Raw genomic sequence first — 16,948 nt, 5'->3', positions numbered from 1 at the left:
GAAGGCATTCTGTGAAGAACTGGAAGGCACGGCCGCACAAGCCAGACTTCACCAAGATTCTCACTAGAGTACCAACTCACTCAGGAGGGACGTTGAGGAAGGAGGATGGGGAATATACAAAGATAGCACATGAGACGCTGGAATTGCTCCTCAAAACTCACTTTCCTCAATACGCTCTGCCGGCTAACACAGACCAGTATGTGACCCCAGAGAGACAACGGTTCTCAGACACTCGAAGAAAGGACTGGGAATCAGCCAAGGAGTGTGTGAACTTCAACAAAATCCAGTGGGTGGTGGGAACATTCCAGCCGTTTAAGTCACCTGGCCCAGATGGAATTTTTCCAGCTCTCCTGCAACAGGCAGGAGGAAACCTTATAAGAATCCTATGCAGGCTATTTAGGGTTAGCTTAGCAGTAGGAATCATTCCCAATGTTTGGAGGGCAGTGAAGGTTGTCTTCATTCCAAAGCCAGGGAGAATTGATCATACCAAGGCCAAGGATATGAGACCAATCAGTCTGTCCTCCTCCATTCTCAAAACACTGCAAAAACTTGTTAATGTATATGCTGGGGAGAGTAGGCTATGTAGTGCCCCTCTACACCTGAACCATCATGCATATCAACCAGGTAAATCATGTGAAACAGCTCTCCACCAACTCATCGGGAAGGTGGAAAAAGCACTTGACTTCCAAGAAATAGTCCTCTTGCATCTTCCTGGATATCGAGGGGGCCTTTAGCAACACGACCTTCGATTCCATGATAAGGGCAGCAGAGGTACATGATCTGGGGACCACTATATGTAGGTAGGCCAGAGCCATGATTAGTGGAAGGAAGGTAGAGGCTACCATGATGAATGAAAAGATGGTAATTAAGACCACTAGAGGCTGCCCACAAGGAGGAGTTTTGTCCCCTCTATTGTGGAATCTAGTGGTGAACGAACTCATTGAGGAACTAAATTCCAGATAATGCTTCCACCAAGGATACGCAGATGACCTTGTCATAGTAATACTTGGCAAATTCACTGACACAGTTAGGAATATGGCACAAGGAGGGTTGGACATTGTGCAAAAATGGTGCATTAAACAGGATCTGAGAGTTAATCGTAACAAGACTGTTCTGGTGCCATTTACGAAGAGACATATTCAGCATGCAAGTTGAAATCTAAAGCTCTTCAATGAAACTCTACCTGTGAAGCGGACACTGAAATATCTAGGGCTAACCTTGGATGAGAAGCTAACTTTGACCCCTCATATTAAGAGTATCTGCTCCAAGGCAAAAAGTACTTTAGTGAGAACTAGCAGGGCTTGTGGCAAAAACTGGGGTCTAAGCCCCAGGGGAGTGCACTGGATATACACCACAGTGGTTAGACCTATGATTTCCTATGGGGCCATAGTGTTGTGGAAGAAGGTAGAACAGCGGGATGCTGCTGAAGAGCTTGCTAAGGTGCAGAGATTGGCCTGCTTAGCCATAACGGGTGGAATTAGCAGCACACCAACCGCTGGAATGGAAGCCATGCTGCATGTGCCTCCACTTCACCTTTGGGTTAAGATGGAGGCAGCAGCTGGGCCATACAGACTTAAAACTGGCTAAAACTGGGTCTCATTTGGATATCCAGAATCACACACTAACATAGTGAGTGAGGTAAATATAGGTATGGCTGGGGAAATGCCCGCTGACTGTATAATGACTCGTAACTGCTTCGACAAGCCTTACAATATAATAATTGGAAGTAAGGAGCAGTGGGAGAAAACAGTTCGACACCGTACGGGGGACATCGTTTGGTTCACCGATGGGTCAAAAACAGATCAAGGCGTTGGGGCAGGGTTGTACAGGGTTCAGCCAAGACTGGAGAGCAGCATCTTTCTAGGAAAGCTGGCCTCTGTATTCCAAGCCGAAATTTCTGCAATCAGGGCATGTGGGGAGACGAATATGAGTAGGTGCTACAATGATAGCAGCATCTACATCTATTCGGACAGCCAGGCAGCCCTGAAATCATTGGCAGCTCCTGCAACAAGATGTAAGATTGTTGCAGATTGCCACAGGGCTCTGGTGGAGCTAGGGGGAAGCAATAGGGTGCACCTAGTGTGGGTCCCTGGCCACTCAGGGATCTGTGGCAATGAACAAGCCGATAGATTGGCTAGGATGGGGGTAACAACTCCATTTATTGGACCGGAACCTGTCTTGACAATCATCAAGGCCACGATCAAATTAGAACTACGGAACTGGCTTAGGAAACAGCACGTAGGATATTGGACCAAGGTCCATAAACAAAAACATGGTATGGTAATGATGCCCAAGACATGTTTTAAAAGAAGCTCTGTAATCCTGGGATTGAACAGGAAAGAGATCAAACTCATGACTGGACTGATGACCGGCCATGGGAACTTCAAAAACACCTACACACAATGGGTATAATGGAAGAGGACCCTAAATGTAGGATCTGTGATGAGGGTGAAGAAACTGCATCACACCTAATCTCTGAATGCATGGCATTGGAGAGTAAAAGATACAGAATCTTCGGGACAACTAGACCTGAAGAAATTGTGTCTAACAAATAACTGGTAGAGGGACTCCTTGCACTATTTAAGGGCACTGGTTGGCTTTACTAGATATACAGGGAGCGATACCACACAATAAACCTAGTTTCTGTGTGGGCAGTGGCGAGTTGGAACTAAGCTGTTTTAGCTCTCCTGTTAAAATCAAATCAAATGTACCCAAGCAGAGTTACAGTTTACGATGGATTGTGGTACAACAACAGAAATGCATGACCTGAATTTTTGTATGAGAGAAATGGAAACCTTGGGAAAGAGCCCATGCATGGGCCCATTGGATGGCACCTTGGAGCTGGCAGTGGGAGCTGCACCAAATGCGAAAATTATCAATGTACAACACAGGGACAACCAGTGGCCCAACAGGGGTCAGTAGCCCCATTGATGGTGATGTGGAAGAGTGTGACACTGAACACACATCCCTCTGGGGCACCAATCTCTTGGACCCGTACACAGCTGCATGAAGTGCTAACTCTAACTGGAAACAACTGGTAAGATAAAAACTGACAAATAAAAATCTAAATCTGAAGGGGACCTCGAAAGCCCCAGTCATGAAGAGTAAGTAAAATGGGATGACACCATACGGTGTCATACATCCAATGCAGGTCAAAAAGGACTTTTAGAAAAAGCCTGTCGGGTTGCTGCTTCCAATCTACGCATATCTACAGTTGTGGATTGTCCCTCCTGGAAACCACGAAGACGGGGAGCCAAAAGGCCCTGAGATTTGAGAACCCAGCATAATCTGCAGGCAACCATCATTTTATGTAGCTTACAGAGCATGTTTTTCAGAGTAATCCTTAGTGTGATGGTCACAATATTCAACTGGTAACTGTCAAGAGACATTGGTCTCTTGCCTGTCTTAAGGAATTGGACAACTATGCTATCTTGCCATTGCAACAGAAAGACACCTTGGAGCCAAATACGGTTGAAGTCCCTGAGGAGATGCTGCCCTTGGGGAACATTCAGATGTTGGATCATCTGATAGTCAACTGAATAAGGGTCTAGGGCCATGTCGTGATACGAGGCAAGAGCCTGAAGCAGTTCCCAGTCACTGAAGGATTCAGCTTGGCGGGAAGTGAAAGATAAGGGAATATCTTATACTTGTTGCATCTGCCGTAGAAAGGTACCTGGTCAGGAAGAGGATGCCGATGCGGTCACAAAGTGGGATCACAAGGTATTCCAAAAGAACCGATGAATCAGTAGAAAGACACGAAGACCAGAAACAGTTGCTGATCATTGGTGGCCCGTAAGGTCCGCACCTCAGATGAAGAGGCATACGTCCCCAGGGAGGAGACAAGACTCCCAGCATTCCTTCTTAATTTGCTTGATTAAGCAGCACGCCTTAGCACGAAGTTGCTTAAATGTGATAAAGTTGGTCTGCAAATGACGTCGTCTGAATCACTGCAGGTCTCATCGGCAATCCTGAATAGCTATTGCAAGGTCTTGGGCCCACCACAGCATCAGCTGTTGGTGGTGGTGGTGGTGGTGGTGGTGGTGTTTGTAGAAAGGGGAATAGCAGCTCCAGTGGTGTGGATGATCACGTCGCAAACATCTTGTACAACCTCACCAATAATACCTGACAAAGAGGTGGGAAATGTAAAAGCAAAGTCAAGCAAAGGACAGTTGACTCTGTGAAGTACCCAATGTAGTAGACAGTCAGTCAGTTTGGTGGTGGCAATGATATGCCAGGATCACCAATTTCCACTGGATGATTAATATGACTGGTGGCCAGGTTAGGCATGAAGGGGCCAGAAGGACAAGTCATGCCACAGGATCAATGCCCATCACAAATGGGGACAGAACCACAGCCACAAAACGTTGGCTCACAATCTTACAGTGTGGAGGGATCTGGTGCCTCCAGGGGCTCTGGAGGAACCTTGTCCTGATTCTACTTTGTTCATGGGGATATCTGCATTAAGTGTAGGGACAGTTGAAGAGCAGACTGCCCAGCGACCCACAGGCTGTGGCTCCTTCAGCCATCATTTGGCATCAGGCCTCCTGGGAGAGGTAGGAGAGGTATCCCGAGGAGGGCTTGTCTCCTGTAGACACGAAAAGGAGAATGTTTCTTCAGCCAGGTGCGGGAAGTGGATCCTGAAGAAGGTACCATGGGAACCACTGTAGAGGAAGATTGTGAAATCTGGTTTGGGAAAAGTGGATTGGAGGGGGGGGGGGGGGGGGGGGGTGGCATGGTTATGGTATTAGCATAACTACACAAGTTACACACATTCAGTATAAAAGAACAGACATTCCATAGATTTGTATTCATGGATCTTCTATTCTTTCTTGAAAACTGGACAACTGATGAACATGGAGGGTGATGTTCTGCATGGTTGACACACAAAGGTGGATGTTCACTACGACCAACTTTGGAGAGTGATTGCCCACAGTTGCCACATTTTGGATCCGCCATGCAGGGGGATGACATATGTTCAAAGAAACATCTAAAGTACTTCATACGCTGCAGGACATATGGTTTCACATCATCACATCTGTACACCATGACCTTAACTTTCCCCAGGAGGACACTCTCCCCCCCCCCCCCCCCAAAGCTTAAGACAAAGGCACCCATACTCATACAATTATCCTTGGGCCCTTTTTGTACGCACCTGATAAAATGTGTGCTTGCCACTGGAAAGCAGCCTGGAGCTCCTAATTTGGTTCAATTGTAAGACCTCTATGGAAAACGATTTCTTGGACCATTTTCTAAGTTTAGGTTGGGACAATGGTCACACATCACCTAGATGATCACATAAATGGAGAGCTGTAGAAAGGACAGCAGAGGAAGTTTTAATTAATAACAAACCATTTCGCATTTTTCCCAGACACTCAACTTCCCCAAATTTGTCTTGAAAGTTTCCGACAAAAGAATAATGGTTTCACTGTAGAAAAGGTACAACAGTCCTGGTACATACAAAGTACTGGGTGAAGTGTATCGCTCCCAGAGGTCTGGCCCATCCTTCATCCCATGAAATGGCCAGGGAAGGAAATGCTGTGGGGTGTTATCTCTCTGCGTTATAATTATCTTTTCTACATGAACAGACTGCTCAGGTCTTCTGGCCACCAACAAAAGAAAGTTTAATTTGCTTCATGCACAAATCGTCCGCCATGGTGCCACCTACTCTGAATCAGGGCTCTTCCCACAGGTGCCACTCAGCCACAGCAACTGTTAACTGGACAGTAAACTGTTGCCCAAACTTCCCATGCCGTGACAAGAACATACTCTGGTTTTCATGGAGTTTCTAGCTCAGACACAAACACTGTGATCCGTGCATGGTCAGGAGGCTACCATTATGCAAGTACTTGACCAACCCCCCCCCCCAAAAAAAAAAAAAAAAAAAAAATAATAATAATAAAATAAAACCCATCCACACACACACACACACACACACACACACACACACACACACACACAATGGAATTGTTACAAGTGATAGAATATGCATCACAATGGCAACCTCCCCTACATGAACTGCACTTTCTATAAAATGTGGAAAGTAGTAGCAAGTCAAGCCTAAAATGAGACCATTTAATTAGGAATTTAAAGTTATAGACTGCTGGAAGGGATAAAACCAAGTGTTCAACATCAAAAGCCAGATCTAAGCACAATCGGCATTAAAGCAGAGATGAAAAGAACAGTAGAAGGATAGGCTTGCAGCACAGAGAGGGAAGTAGCACTGCAAGGGCTGGGGCCCTGTGAGGGGGAAGCACATACTCGCAAAGTCACACGAACCACCAGGAAGGGAGGGGGGTGTACATGGGGAACGGGAGGAGGAGCCACGATAAGGAGGAGAAGGGATTGATCTTACCGATGGAGGAGATGACAAACAGTGTAGCCAAAATATTAAATTTGTGCAAAAGAATGGTTTGCAAATAAAGGAAGGTGGGGGACAAAGCTGTTCACAGAAGTGCTCACAATGAGAATTCACCATATAGTGGAAAAGCTGAGTCGCTATAGGCAGAATAAAACGATTCACACAATCATAGTTTTCGGCCTTTGTCAGCAGTAGACACACATACACACCATGCACACTCACGCAAGCGCAACTTGCACACACGTCTGCAGTCTCAGAGAGCTGAAACTACACTCCAAGCAGCAGCACCAGTGCATGATGAGAGTGGCGACTGGGTAGGGGTAAGGAGGAGGCTGGGGCGGGGAGGGGGAGAGATAGCATGGTGGGAGTGGCAGACAATGAAGTGTGATAGTGGGGGGGGAGGGGGGGGGATGCGCAAGTGCACAGATGCCATAGTATTCCTAAGGAATGTGAATCTAACTTAATACAAATAGTACTGCTAGCAAACTTCTTGTGACAAGGCAACTGTCTTGCTCTAGCGGCATCTGGCTGCAGCCTTTTGTTTCCTTTCCCTTTTCCCATCTGCTCTTTCACTTCTAGTGCAACATGGGAACGCGCTGTTTGGCCTGGTCTGCTCTAGAGCATCACACACAATTTGTTTTTGTCAATTCAACCAGTGACCCGTCCAAAAACTTTTTCCTTAACATGCATGACTGGTGGGAATAATATGACAAAACAATCTTATAAGATTTACTACCATCTCTTCTTGATCTCCCTCCTCTCATTACTAGAAAAACCTACAAAGGCACAGATAATCTCTGTTCATACAGTGAGACTACCTCAGAATAACACATTTACTTAATGCATTAGTGTTAAGGGATGTCGTATTTGATTATGTTAGCCAAATACCTGACTGCATATGGAGTTGTTTTGACATGTTTGTCAAACATAGACCACATCTGCTGTGTTTGACAAAGTTTGATGGGAGGGCACACATTGTTCGTGTTGTTTTAAAGCATGTGTTCGGTGAAAAATAGTTTTACTACAATTTATATCACTGAGTTTCGACAACAATGAAAACTACAATCAAGGATGAAAACAAAGCAGCCCCAGCAATTGTCACAATGGTAGCAGTGTTGCATCTTTCACAACAATAAATTACACAGGACTAGGTTAAGAAAACAAATATTCTACACTAACCATAAAAGCAGGAATGCCATAAAATAAAAAGAACTATTTCCCCTCGCTTCCTCCACAGATGATGCATGCTATACATTCCCATTCTCCAACTCTAAACAAGTTATTGAAAGTTTCATTGTCCATTCGCAGAAATTAACTCTGGCTGTTGACCCTGCCTTTTAAATATTAATTACATCTTCCCTACAATTCTGAAACTCCTCTTCACCTGAAATTATTCTGTATTCAAGACATTTGTACAACAGGTGTTACATGCCTTTCGCCAAAACTAGTCGCAAATTAAAAAATAAATTTAACAGTACCTTATAGTGTTTTACAATGTAATTTCTAAAGCTTATCAGATGAGTAGAACACAAGCAAATAAAAACTATTTTTAATACTTATTCCATACTCACTCTATCAACTTGGGCTTGTGACGCCTGAGCTAATGTAGGAAAAATTACTTCAAGGTACTTCTTGAATTCTGCACCAATGCTCAAAGCTATGTCTCCAAATACTGACAATATCTGTGGCTTTACTGACCGATGAACAGTTGTGTCCTTTAAAAATATTTAACACAGAATTTATTAAACAACAAATTTTTAGACAACAAATAAGAAATTTAGAGACAGACTGTTATACTTACCCTTAAGTTTTCAAGAAGTAACATCATAATTTCATCACAGTAAGGAAGAACTTTAATTTTTAAAGCTCTGCAGATGTCCCCAGTTAATCCAACTGCAGCACCACAAACCTGTGACAGAATAAGGTACTGAAATTCCTAAATCAATTCTAAGCACAATATAAACAGAAACATTTAATCTTTGCGATTTTCATTAATGTGTAATGATACAGACTATGTTCTTAATTCAACTTTTCTACAGTTTCCCTTAGTGACCTCAGGTTATATCTGGCACTGCAGGATATTCTCAAGTCCTTGTCTTGTATTGAGGAATTGCATAATCAATACAAGTATTATTTCCTCCAACTCCTCTATTTATTATGCAACATGAAGGGAACTAAGTCCCAAAGGATAGAGAGAAATCTTCATATATTGATCAGGGAATAAGTCTATGTCCTATCTGACCTCAGGACATAACACGAAGACTCCTTCCACATTATTTCTTCTCATTAACATCCTAAATTTAGCAGCAATGATAAAGTGATGAAGAGCTGCATACAGAAGTTTCCACTTCTATCTTTCTGAAATTTTGTACCCGAGTAGAAGAGTTATTTACATTAAGTGTCATACACAATCCCTTCAAACATACACCACTTACTGAAGTAGAACTATACATGTCTCATTACACTAAAAGGACATGTGAAACTTATTTTCGTAGATCAAACTGACAAATAACAAAACATTAAACTTGACCCACATTCAAGTGAAAACATACTAAGTATCTCAACTAATTCCTCCAACCCATTTAAGCAGTGAATAATTTTTTCATTATTTGTATATATCCAGTAGAGACACTGCAAATACGACAAAGGGGCCTGAAGCATAATTTCAGATTAAGCTTGAAGCTGATTCTCACAACATGTATGACATGTTCAATAATTTGCCAATTCAGATTTGTCAACCTTTTCTCATACACTCTTGCCAGTCAACCCTGTTATCATTTGCACTGCCATTCGATGTGTATACCCTGTATCCCATGGCTACTGTACATTTAAGCAGTATTTAAGGATAGTCTGTGCAACTGTTTTGCACACTCTCTCTTTCACACACTTTCTGTAGTTACTCAATGTCCTACCAATGTACCATTGCCAACTATTTGCTTCACCTACAACAACTTATGTGGTCAATCCACTTTAAATACTTACAAATTATTGTTGCTGAATTTTTTATGTGATGACTTATCAATTATGACTAATTAAACCTGTAGTTGAAGGACATCACATGTATGTTGCATGAAAAACTTTGCATTTCTCTACCTTAAGAGTTGACATTTCATCAAAGTCTAAGTGAACATTACAGCAATTTTTACTGGGTAGAATTCTCTCACAGATAACGGCATTGAATGCGAAAAGCCTGAGATTGCAACTAACACTATCCACTGAGCTATTTGTTAATAATACGAAGAGCACTGGCTTTAATACACCCCTTAAGCCTCATCAAAAATTACTTCAGTTACTGTAGACGACTATCAAGAATAGCGTGTTGCATCTTGACATCAGGAAATTTTTGATCTAGTTGCATTCCTGGCTAGACATCCTGTAGGAACAAATCTTCTCTAAGTTGGTATTGTGGCACTAATCAATAGTTATTCCAAAGTCTAGAAACACAGAAACATTCCGGTTTCCTCTAGCCATGGCACTGAGGATATTGTGAAGAGCACAAGTTTAGTTTCACATGATCAGTATTTACAATACTCATACTGATTTCCAAGGAGAAGGTTATTTTGTTTCAGGTAAGTCGTTAAGTTTGAAAGCAATATACCACAGATTTTACTGTGTCTCGGCTGCATAAACAGGACCCAGCAAAAACACCTCCCACATTTGGAGGGGCCACTGTGTGAATTGTTAGGATACTGACATGGAGGAGTACCTATCAATACCAGTGTACATACCACTTTCAATAGGAGCAATGGCTTGACTAGGTGAACATTGTGTGTTTATTGTGGAGTATATTACTAATGGTGGTTCTACAATTGCTGCTCAGCGAGTAATTCACATTTGCTACAAACTTGTCTAACAATTATGTTTATGATGGAAAAAAACTGTGAATTTGGGTATCAAACTTTAGGGCATCAGGCTCCGCGCTGAAAAAGAATCTACTGGCCAACTTCAGACGGTAACAACGCCAGATAATATGGCACACGTGTGTCCATCCACCAATCTCCACAGGATTCAACACTTAAACATGAAGCTGGCATGGGATTGGCTGATAGGAGTGTACAAGAATCCTGCACAGAGAGCCTCACATGCACCCATACAGAAGGATGGTTACCTAAGACTTGAGTAAGAGCAATTTGGAAACTCTCTGAGCTGTGTGAAGAAATTTTTCAGGACACCCCCCAGCACTATTTTGTTTCCTTCTGATGAGGTCCACTTCCACTTGTTTAGTACTGTAAATGGAACTTCCACTATTGGGCTGCAGAAAACCCTTCAGAGCTTCAACGACTATTTCACGTCCATGGTGTTAAGAGTTTGCTGTACTGTTGCTAAATTTGGCACGTGGGGACCGTATTTTTTTTCTCCTGGGGAAGATGGCAGAACTGTAACGGTTACTTCAAATTGCTGCTGTCACATGATGAGAGACCTCTCTTCAACGTATGTAGAACAAGTTTGTTGGAGACCATGAAGAGCGAGAAGCCTGGTTCCAACATGACAGAACCACAGTTCACATTTTTCCGTGCTCTCTAGAAATTTTGAGAGATTTGTTTCATTGAGATCATGTCTCTTCACCAGGAGACATTACCAGCCCCTCCCCCCCCCCCCCCCCCCAATCACCTGATTTATCATCTTTCAATTTTTTTTTTCTCTGAGGACACTTAAAGGCTCAGTGAACATACACCACGCCACAACCCTACAAGCACTTTTGGAGGCAATCGCTCAAAAAGTGGCTGCCATTCCACCGGAAATGATGCTAAGAAATATGGGAAAGGCCTCAATATGTCAACGCCAAACACCACTTACTGGACGTAATTTTTAAAACCAACCAACATACAATGAAATAGTATTTGTCTTTCCCAATAGAACGTTTTTCCTAAGTATCCTTGTTTGTTTGTAAGCACCTATTGAAATATATGAGGTCTTCTTCTGAACCCTGTAACTCTAATTTTACAACTCTTCTAGGTCCATCAAACCATCTTCATATCCATGAACATAAGAAAAATAGAGTAACTAATTGGCGTAAATAAGCAGGGTGTACACGCAGACAAGGAAAAAAATTCCCGGATTTTTCCCAGTTAAAAATACACTTTCTGAATATAAATTGTATTAAAGTACTGAAGAAAAATGAATGGACTGATGATGATGAAATCAATGAATATACAGTGATACAAAATAATACCAATGCGAAATGTCAGTGGTGAACTTGAGATCTAGTGAATGAATGGGTTGTGGAAATTGAAAATTTATATAAGATTGGAAATCTAACTTAATTTACACCAGGATTCGAATCCAACACAAATTTTAAGTTCTATGATGTATTCATCATGTCCTGTAACATTTAGAGTTGATTTTAATCAGCCCACAATTAATTGGTAAGAAAAACTTCACAAGTGCTGGATGAGAGAAAACATCCTGTGAAACAGCTACAAAAGCTTTTTCTGAAAATCATATAAAACAAATAGTTTAGCACACTATTCATGATGAAAATATACTAGTCTTGCTGGCAACCCAACCCCTTTGAAGATGTTCACGTAGACGATGGTATCAGTGATCACTAGACAATTTAGTACCAGCGGGCACAAAGATGTATGTAGATCAAGAAAACTGTTTTCAGTGAGATAAGGGGGATATTTTCATATATCAGACAGCTAGAATAATGAAACTTCCCGGCAGATTAAAACTGTGTGCCGGACCGAGACTCAAACTCGGGACCTTTGCCTTTCGCGGGCAAAGTTTGGATACCAATGAAAATTTTTTAAGGAAACTTTCAGTGCTTGAACTTACCGCAGCAACTGGCAGGTTTTATTCTATATCACAGAAGCTGTCAGAAGAAATGAATGTTCTCAACATCCACCTCCAGGTTTAGGAACATTCACATCTCGAAGGATGTTAATTGAAAATATTTATTTTAAGTATGTCAAAATAATATAAATGTCAATTTCAGTGATGTTGTTACTTTTTGTATAAAATTCAGTACCTTAATTCAATAATAATTGAATATATACCGCCAATATCACACAGGAATAGGCAGTAGCCATAAGATCAGTTTTAGAGTAATATGAATCTCCTCATTTTCAAAAATTCATATCTTTGTTCACAGTCTGATATCAAAGTTGAAATTTTTACAGTATGTTGCTATCATACAGGTGTACAAACTGTGCAAAAATCATATTTTTATATTCAGTACCACCTCCGATAACTAACCCCAAACTTTACAAAAAATGAAAATTTTCAAATTTCGAAAATTCATAAGAAATTAAGGAAACATTTGTAAGTGTTCTTGCTCAATATGAAGCTAGCAGTGTGTGATATCTAACTATAGGAAAAAAATACTCTCATAAATCACTCCTTGTTTTCTTATTTTTGGGGCTAAAGAGTTTATGTTTCAAAATTTGGATACCAAACTTTGGAGGTCATTTTGACTGGTTATTTTTGAATTTAGGGTATTTTGCATAACAGACAATGCCGTAGAGGACACTTCTCTGAAAACAATCATGTAAATTGCAATGTTTTAACTGAACCCAGTGCAGAGGTATCATATTTTTGTTAATGTCTCTAAACTGAAACATTGTCACGCGCTTACGAACGAAAATGGTCGCCATTCAGTAAACGTGAAAGGTAAAATTTTTTTAAAAACTGTTTTGAACTTCTCAATTATAAGGTGATCACATACAAAAAAATTAAGATACTTACAAATGGTCAAGCAACCAACTTAATTTTTATTGGACCACTTAACTTTGGATTGACCCTGATGTATCTGGTTCCAGCCCCCCATTTAAATCAAAACTGGAAGAGAAGTAATTTCTGGGACAAATGATACAAACTGTAAGCTCCAACTAAACACTTTGAGCACAGCTGTTTGTCTCCATCTTTTCTGCAGGTCAAACTGATTTTTTCTGATCTCAGAAGCCAGAGGAAGTTATCATCCTCTGCCCATAACTGCTACTAGTATGATTCTCTTAATGCTGAATAGTGACATGGTTCCCCTTTCCATCACTTCCCTATGGGGTACCATTATTCACCGTCCATCTGAACTAATGACAGTTAACTAACTCCTTTCTTCATGTGTTTGCTGTGACCTGACATGGCGTGTAGAATGCTTTCCAAACAACAGAAATTTCACACATTCACTCAGGTTTTACTGCCCGTTTCAGACAGCACCGCATACATTTTGGTCAGGTGGGTGGGTGTTTCACACCAGGTGCTCCATGTACAATTTCTTTGATTGTACAGAGTACTTAGTACACAACACAGTCAAGTGAACTGATATGTTGGAGATGAAACAGAATTTGTGAGAGTAAATAATACTAAGACAATCTCTGATTATCTCAGGTATATTTCTTTAAGAGAGGAGGGGGGGATGGGAAAGAGAGTGCTTCCAAAACTCGTTTGCAACAGCTGCCAGCTGCTGAACAGAGCAACTTTCAACTGTGCATAAATTTTGGCCAACTCATTCTAACCCTGAAAACAAAACTCAAAATATATGATTTGCATTTTTGGCTTTAGTCCCATAGTATATCCGTGCATGTGCTAATGAAAATGGTAAAATGATGGTATTAAGTTCATCAATAGCATCTATCTGCATATAGAAGGACAATTCAGATTTTTTACCTATCTTATGTCAAAATAATCAAAACAGATAAATTTGCCTGCACAATAACACATGAAGTAAAAACAGAAATTTCAGGTAGGAATATCAACAATGTAAGAGAAGACAGATTGCTACTTACTGTAAAGAAGACATGTCAGGTTTTAGACAGTTGCCAACATAAAACTTGCTTGGCAACTTCAGAAGGGCTCAGCAGCAAACAGTAATTTATGACACATATTCTGGAATTTCCCATTGATCAAAATCCAAAAATTCCACAAACCATATGCAATTTATACATTCTTGACTTTTGAACACAAAGATACCAATAACCTTTCACCCAACTTGACTTGTCTTCTTTACGGTAAGTAGGCAACCTGTCTTTTCCTACGTTGTTGACGGGCATTAAAAAGTTTCTTAAGGAAAGTAGGTAAAAATAGTATAAACCAAACACATGATACCTGGTACTCAGCATGATTTTTTAGGCCAAGGCAAAGGAAAGGCTTAAATGCATCCATGTATTTCATAAAGCCTTCACCCAAAACCTCAACTAGAGTAGACACAGCCATCAGTGCATCTTCCTGTACACCACCAGATTTACAAGAGTTTGAATTGAACATCTGAAGCAGTGCCGTCATTATAGCATCAGAAATTTGGGGTGCATCCTCTGGAGTTACTTTCCTCAGCACGCTCTAAAAAAGAATAACACCATCATCAAGAAACTTTATCACTTATTGACAAATTAATTTGGCCAATTCAGAATACAGTATAACTATCTTGGATTTAAGCAAATTTTACCACTAAAAAACAAAAAACTTATTTCCAGGAAAATTTAGTTGATTCCTCTAAAATGGCCATTACAAGACGTGCTTGGCAATATCATAAGGACTCAATAGGAAACATTAATTTACAATACATATTCTTCAATTTCCAACTGATCATAATCCAATAATTTTCACAAACCATATGCAATCAATACCTTCTTGACTTTTTCATCTTATGTTAACACAAAGATACCAATAACTTTTCATTCCGAGTACTAGTGCAAACATCTGAAATCTCACAATTGACTGAACAGCACAGATACAAACCATCCACGTAATGCTAAGAACTAGCACATGAACCTTTTAGTCAGATGGGATTATTATACTAGACACACAGATCACACCGAAAGCTTTGTACTTTCTATAGTGGTTTATTCACCATCATTTAACAAGTGATGATGATAATGTTTGGTTTGTGGAGCACTCAACTGCGCGGTCATCAGCACCCATACAAAGTCCCAATTTGTTCACAGTCCAATCCAACTACTGTCACAAATGATGAGGATGATGATGAAATGATGAGGACAACACAAACACCCAGTCCCCAGGCAGAGAAAATCCCCAACCCGGCCAGGAATCATTTAATGATTGAACATGAAATGGACATCACACTGTGATATTATTTATTTCCTGTGGTCAAGATGCTGAACCACCTTCAACTTCGCAGATTATGTTCACCATCTGAAAACCTTATACTTTCAAAGCAAAACCAAATACAAAATTTTTTGTAAGAGCTAGAAACAAAAATGATTTAATGGTAAAACGTGGCTTCTAAACCATTACTATACATTTACTTAAATGACAACCACCAGGAATTCCAGAAACATGTCGAAATTAACACAAGAATTGTTTCCAAAGATGATAAGACACCCACATCTGTGGCAATTTATTGAATGTGCTTGTATTGTTAATTGTAACCTGCATCTAACAACTCGATGGGCAATACAGCATCTTCGAGTAAAAATTACCCTCAGCAGGAATGTCAGTACTGTCAGGACACACATGAAGGTACATACACTCTAGCTTTGGAACTAATAATTCCTTCCTTTGGTAGGAGAGGGTGATGGTTTGGGGATTGATGAAAAGGAAGGCCAGATCACCCTGAACTCAGGATGAATGACAACAGGTGGGTCCCCATCATCCTGGCATCTGAGTGACCTGTCCTCCATTCTTACCAATCCACGACCTCTCCTTGTCATGAAAGAATTAGTTCCAAAAGCAAAGATAGTGTATGTATTTTATATGTGAGCTTATCTGCAGTAATGACATTTCTCGTAAAGGGCCACACAGAGGAGACAGTTGCAGACAGCTCAATGTGAGCTTTTGGCCAAAAGGCTGCCCCCCTGACACACACACACACACACACACACACACACACACAGTGCATGAATGCACATCAAGGAAATTATATGAAAGTACATGAGAGGCTGTTGACTGACACAAAGAATCTTGTGGTCTCCAAACTTGAGAAATCTCTGTATAGGCTCAGGCAAGCTCCTTGATACCGTAGCATGAAGTTTCTAAATTTTCTTTTATAGTTTAATTTTCAAGCAAACAATACTGATACATACTTATTCTGTGGCACCATCAGTACTGAAGTACAATTAATATTATATGTAGATGGCTTACCACATCTAAGTCAAGGAAAGTGATTTGTAAAGTGGTCACATCACTAGAAGACTCTTCTCTTTCGACAACTGGAGGTAATAATTATATTGTGGAAATGGAAATCTGATGAGATCATGCTGGTAAAAAAAATGGTAACACATGCGCGTACATGAGAAAAATAACAGAAAATTTTACAATGGACAATGCAAATGGTTCGTGTCTTCCATCAAAGTCTCCTGTGAATTTATTACACACAAAAAAAAGTTGGGGGAGGGGGGTTTGTGGTTTAAACTGACGAAATTCTGTACTGTGAAGTTTTTGTATGGCCATCTTTTTGGCTGGAGGTCTTAGAGACCATGGCCGTTCACATAAACTGTTTATGTTGGCCACTGATGCGGCTTATACATGGTTCATGATAAACCCCTCAACATCAACTAAGGCCTGAAAATGACGCACTAAAGTGCTGTAGCTAGTAGCTACATAAAGGGCATAAGGATGGCTGTAGGTGTTTTATTTTTTTACAGTACTGTGGTCAGATCACTTATGAATGGTGTGAATAGGTTTCTGAACCATCTT

General features: G+C 40.8%; 1 protein-coding gene across 2 annotated transcripts in view; it reads right to left on the bottom strand.

The window, feature by feature from the left end:
• The window catches only part of LOC126483739 (importin subunit beta-1), a 52,018-nt gene that overhangs the window by 8,659 nt on the left and 26,411 nt on the right, over positions 1-16,948 (bottom strand). For both annotated transcript variants that reach the window (XM_050106867.1, XM_050106868.1), the window contains exons 11-13: positions 14,402-14,632; positions 8,160-8,267; positions 7,930-8,073 (exon numbers count right to left, since the gene is read on the bottom strand). In XM_050106867.1, the coding sequence (XP_049962824.1) occupies positions 7,930-8,073; positions 8,160-8,267; positions 14,402-14,632 (483 nt within the window). The remainder of the gene's footprint in view (positions 1-7,929; positions 8,074-8,159; positions 8,268-14,401; positions 14,633-16,948) is intronic.

The sequence above is a fragment of the Schistocerca serialis genome, chromosome 6, assembly GCF_023864345.2.
Source record: "Schistocerca serialis cubense isolate TAMUIC-IGC-003099 chromosome 6, iqSchSeri2.2, whole genome shotgun sequence".
NCBI classification, from domain to species: domain Eukaryota; kingdom Metazoa; phylum Arthropoda; class Insecta; order Orthoptera; family Acrididae; genus Schistocerca; species Schistocerca serialis.
This window is presented reverse-complemented; position numbering and strand designations above follow the sequence as displayed.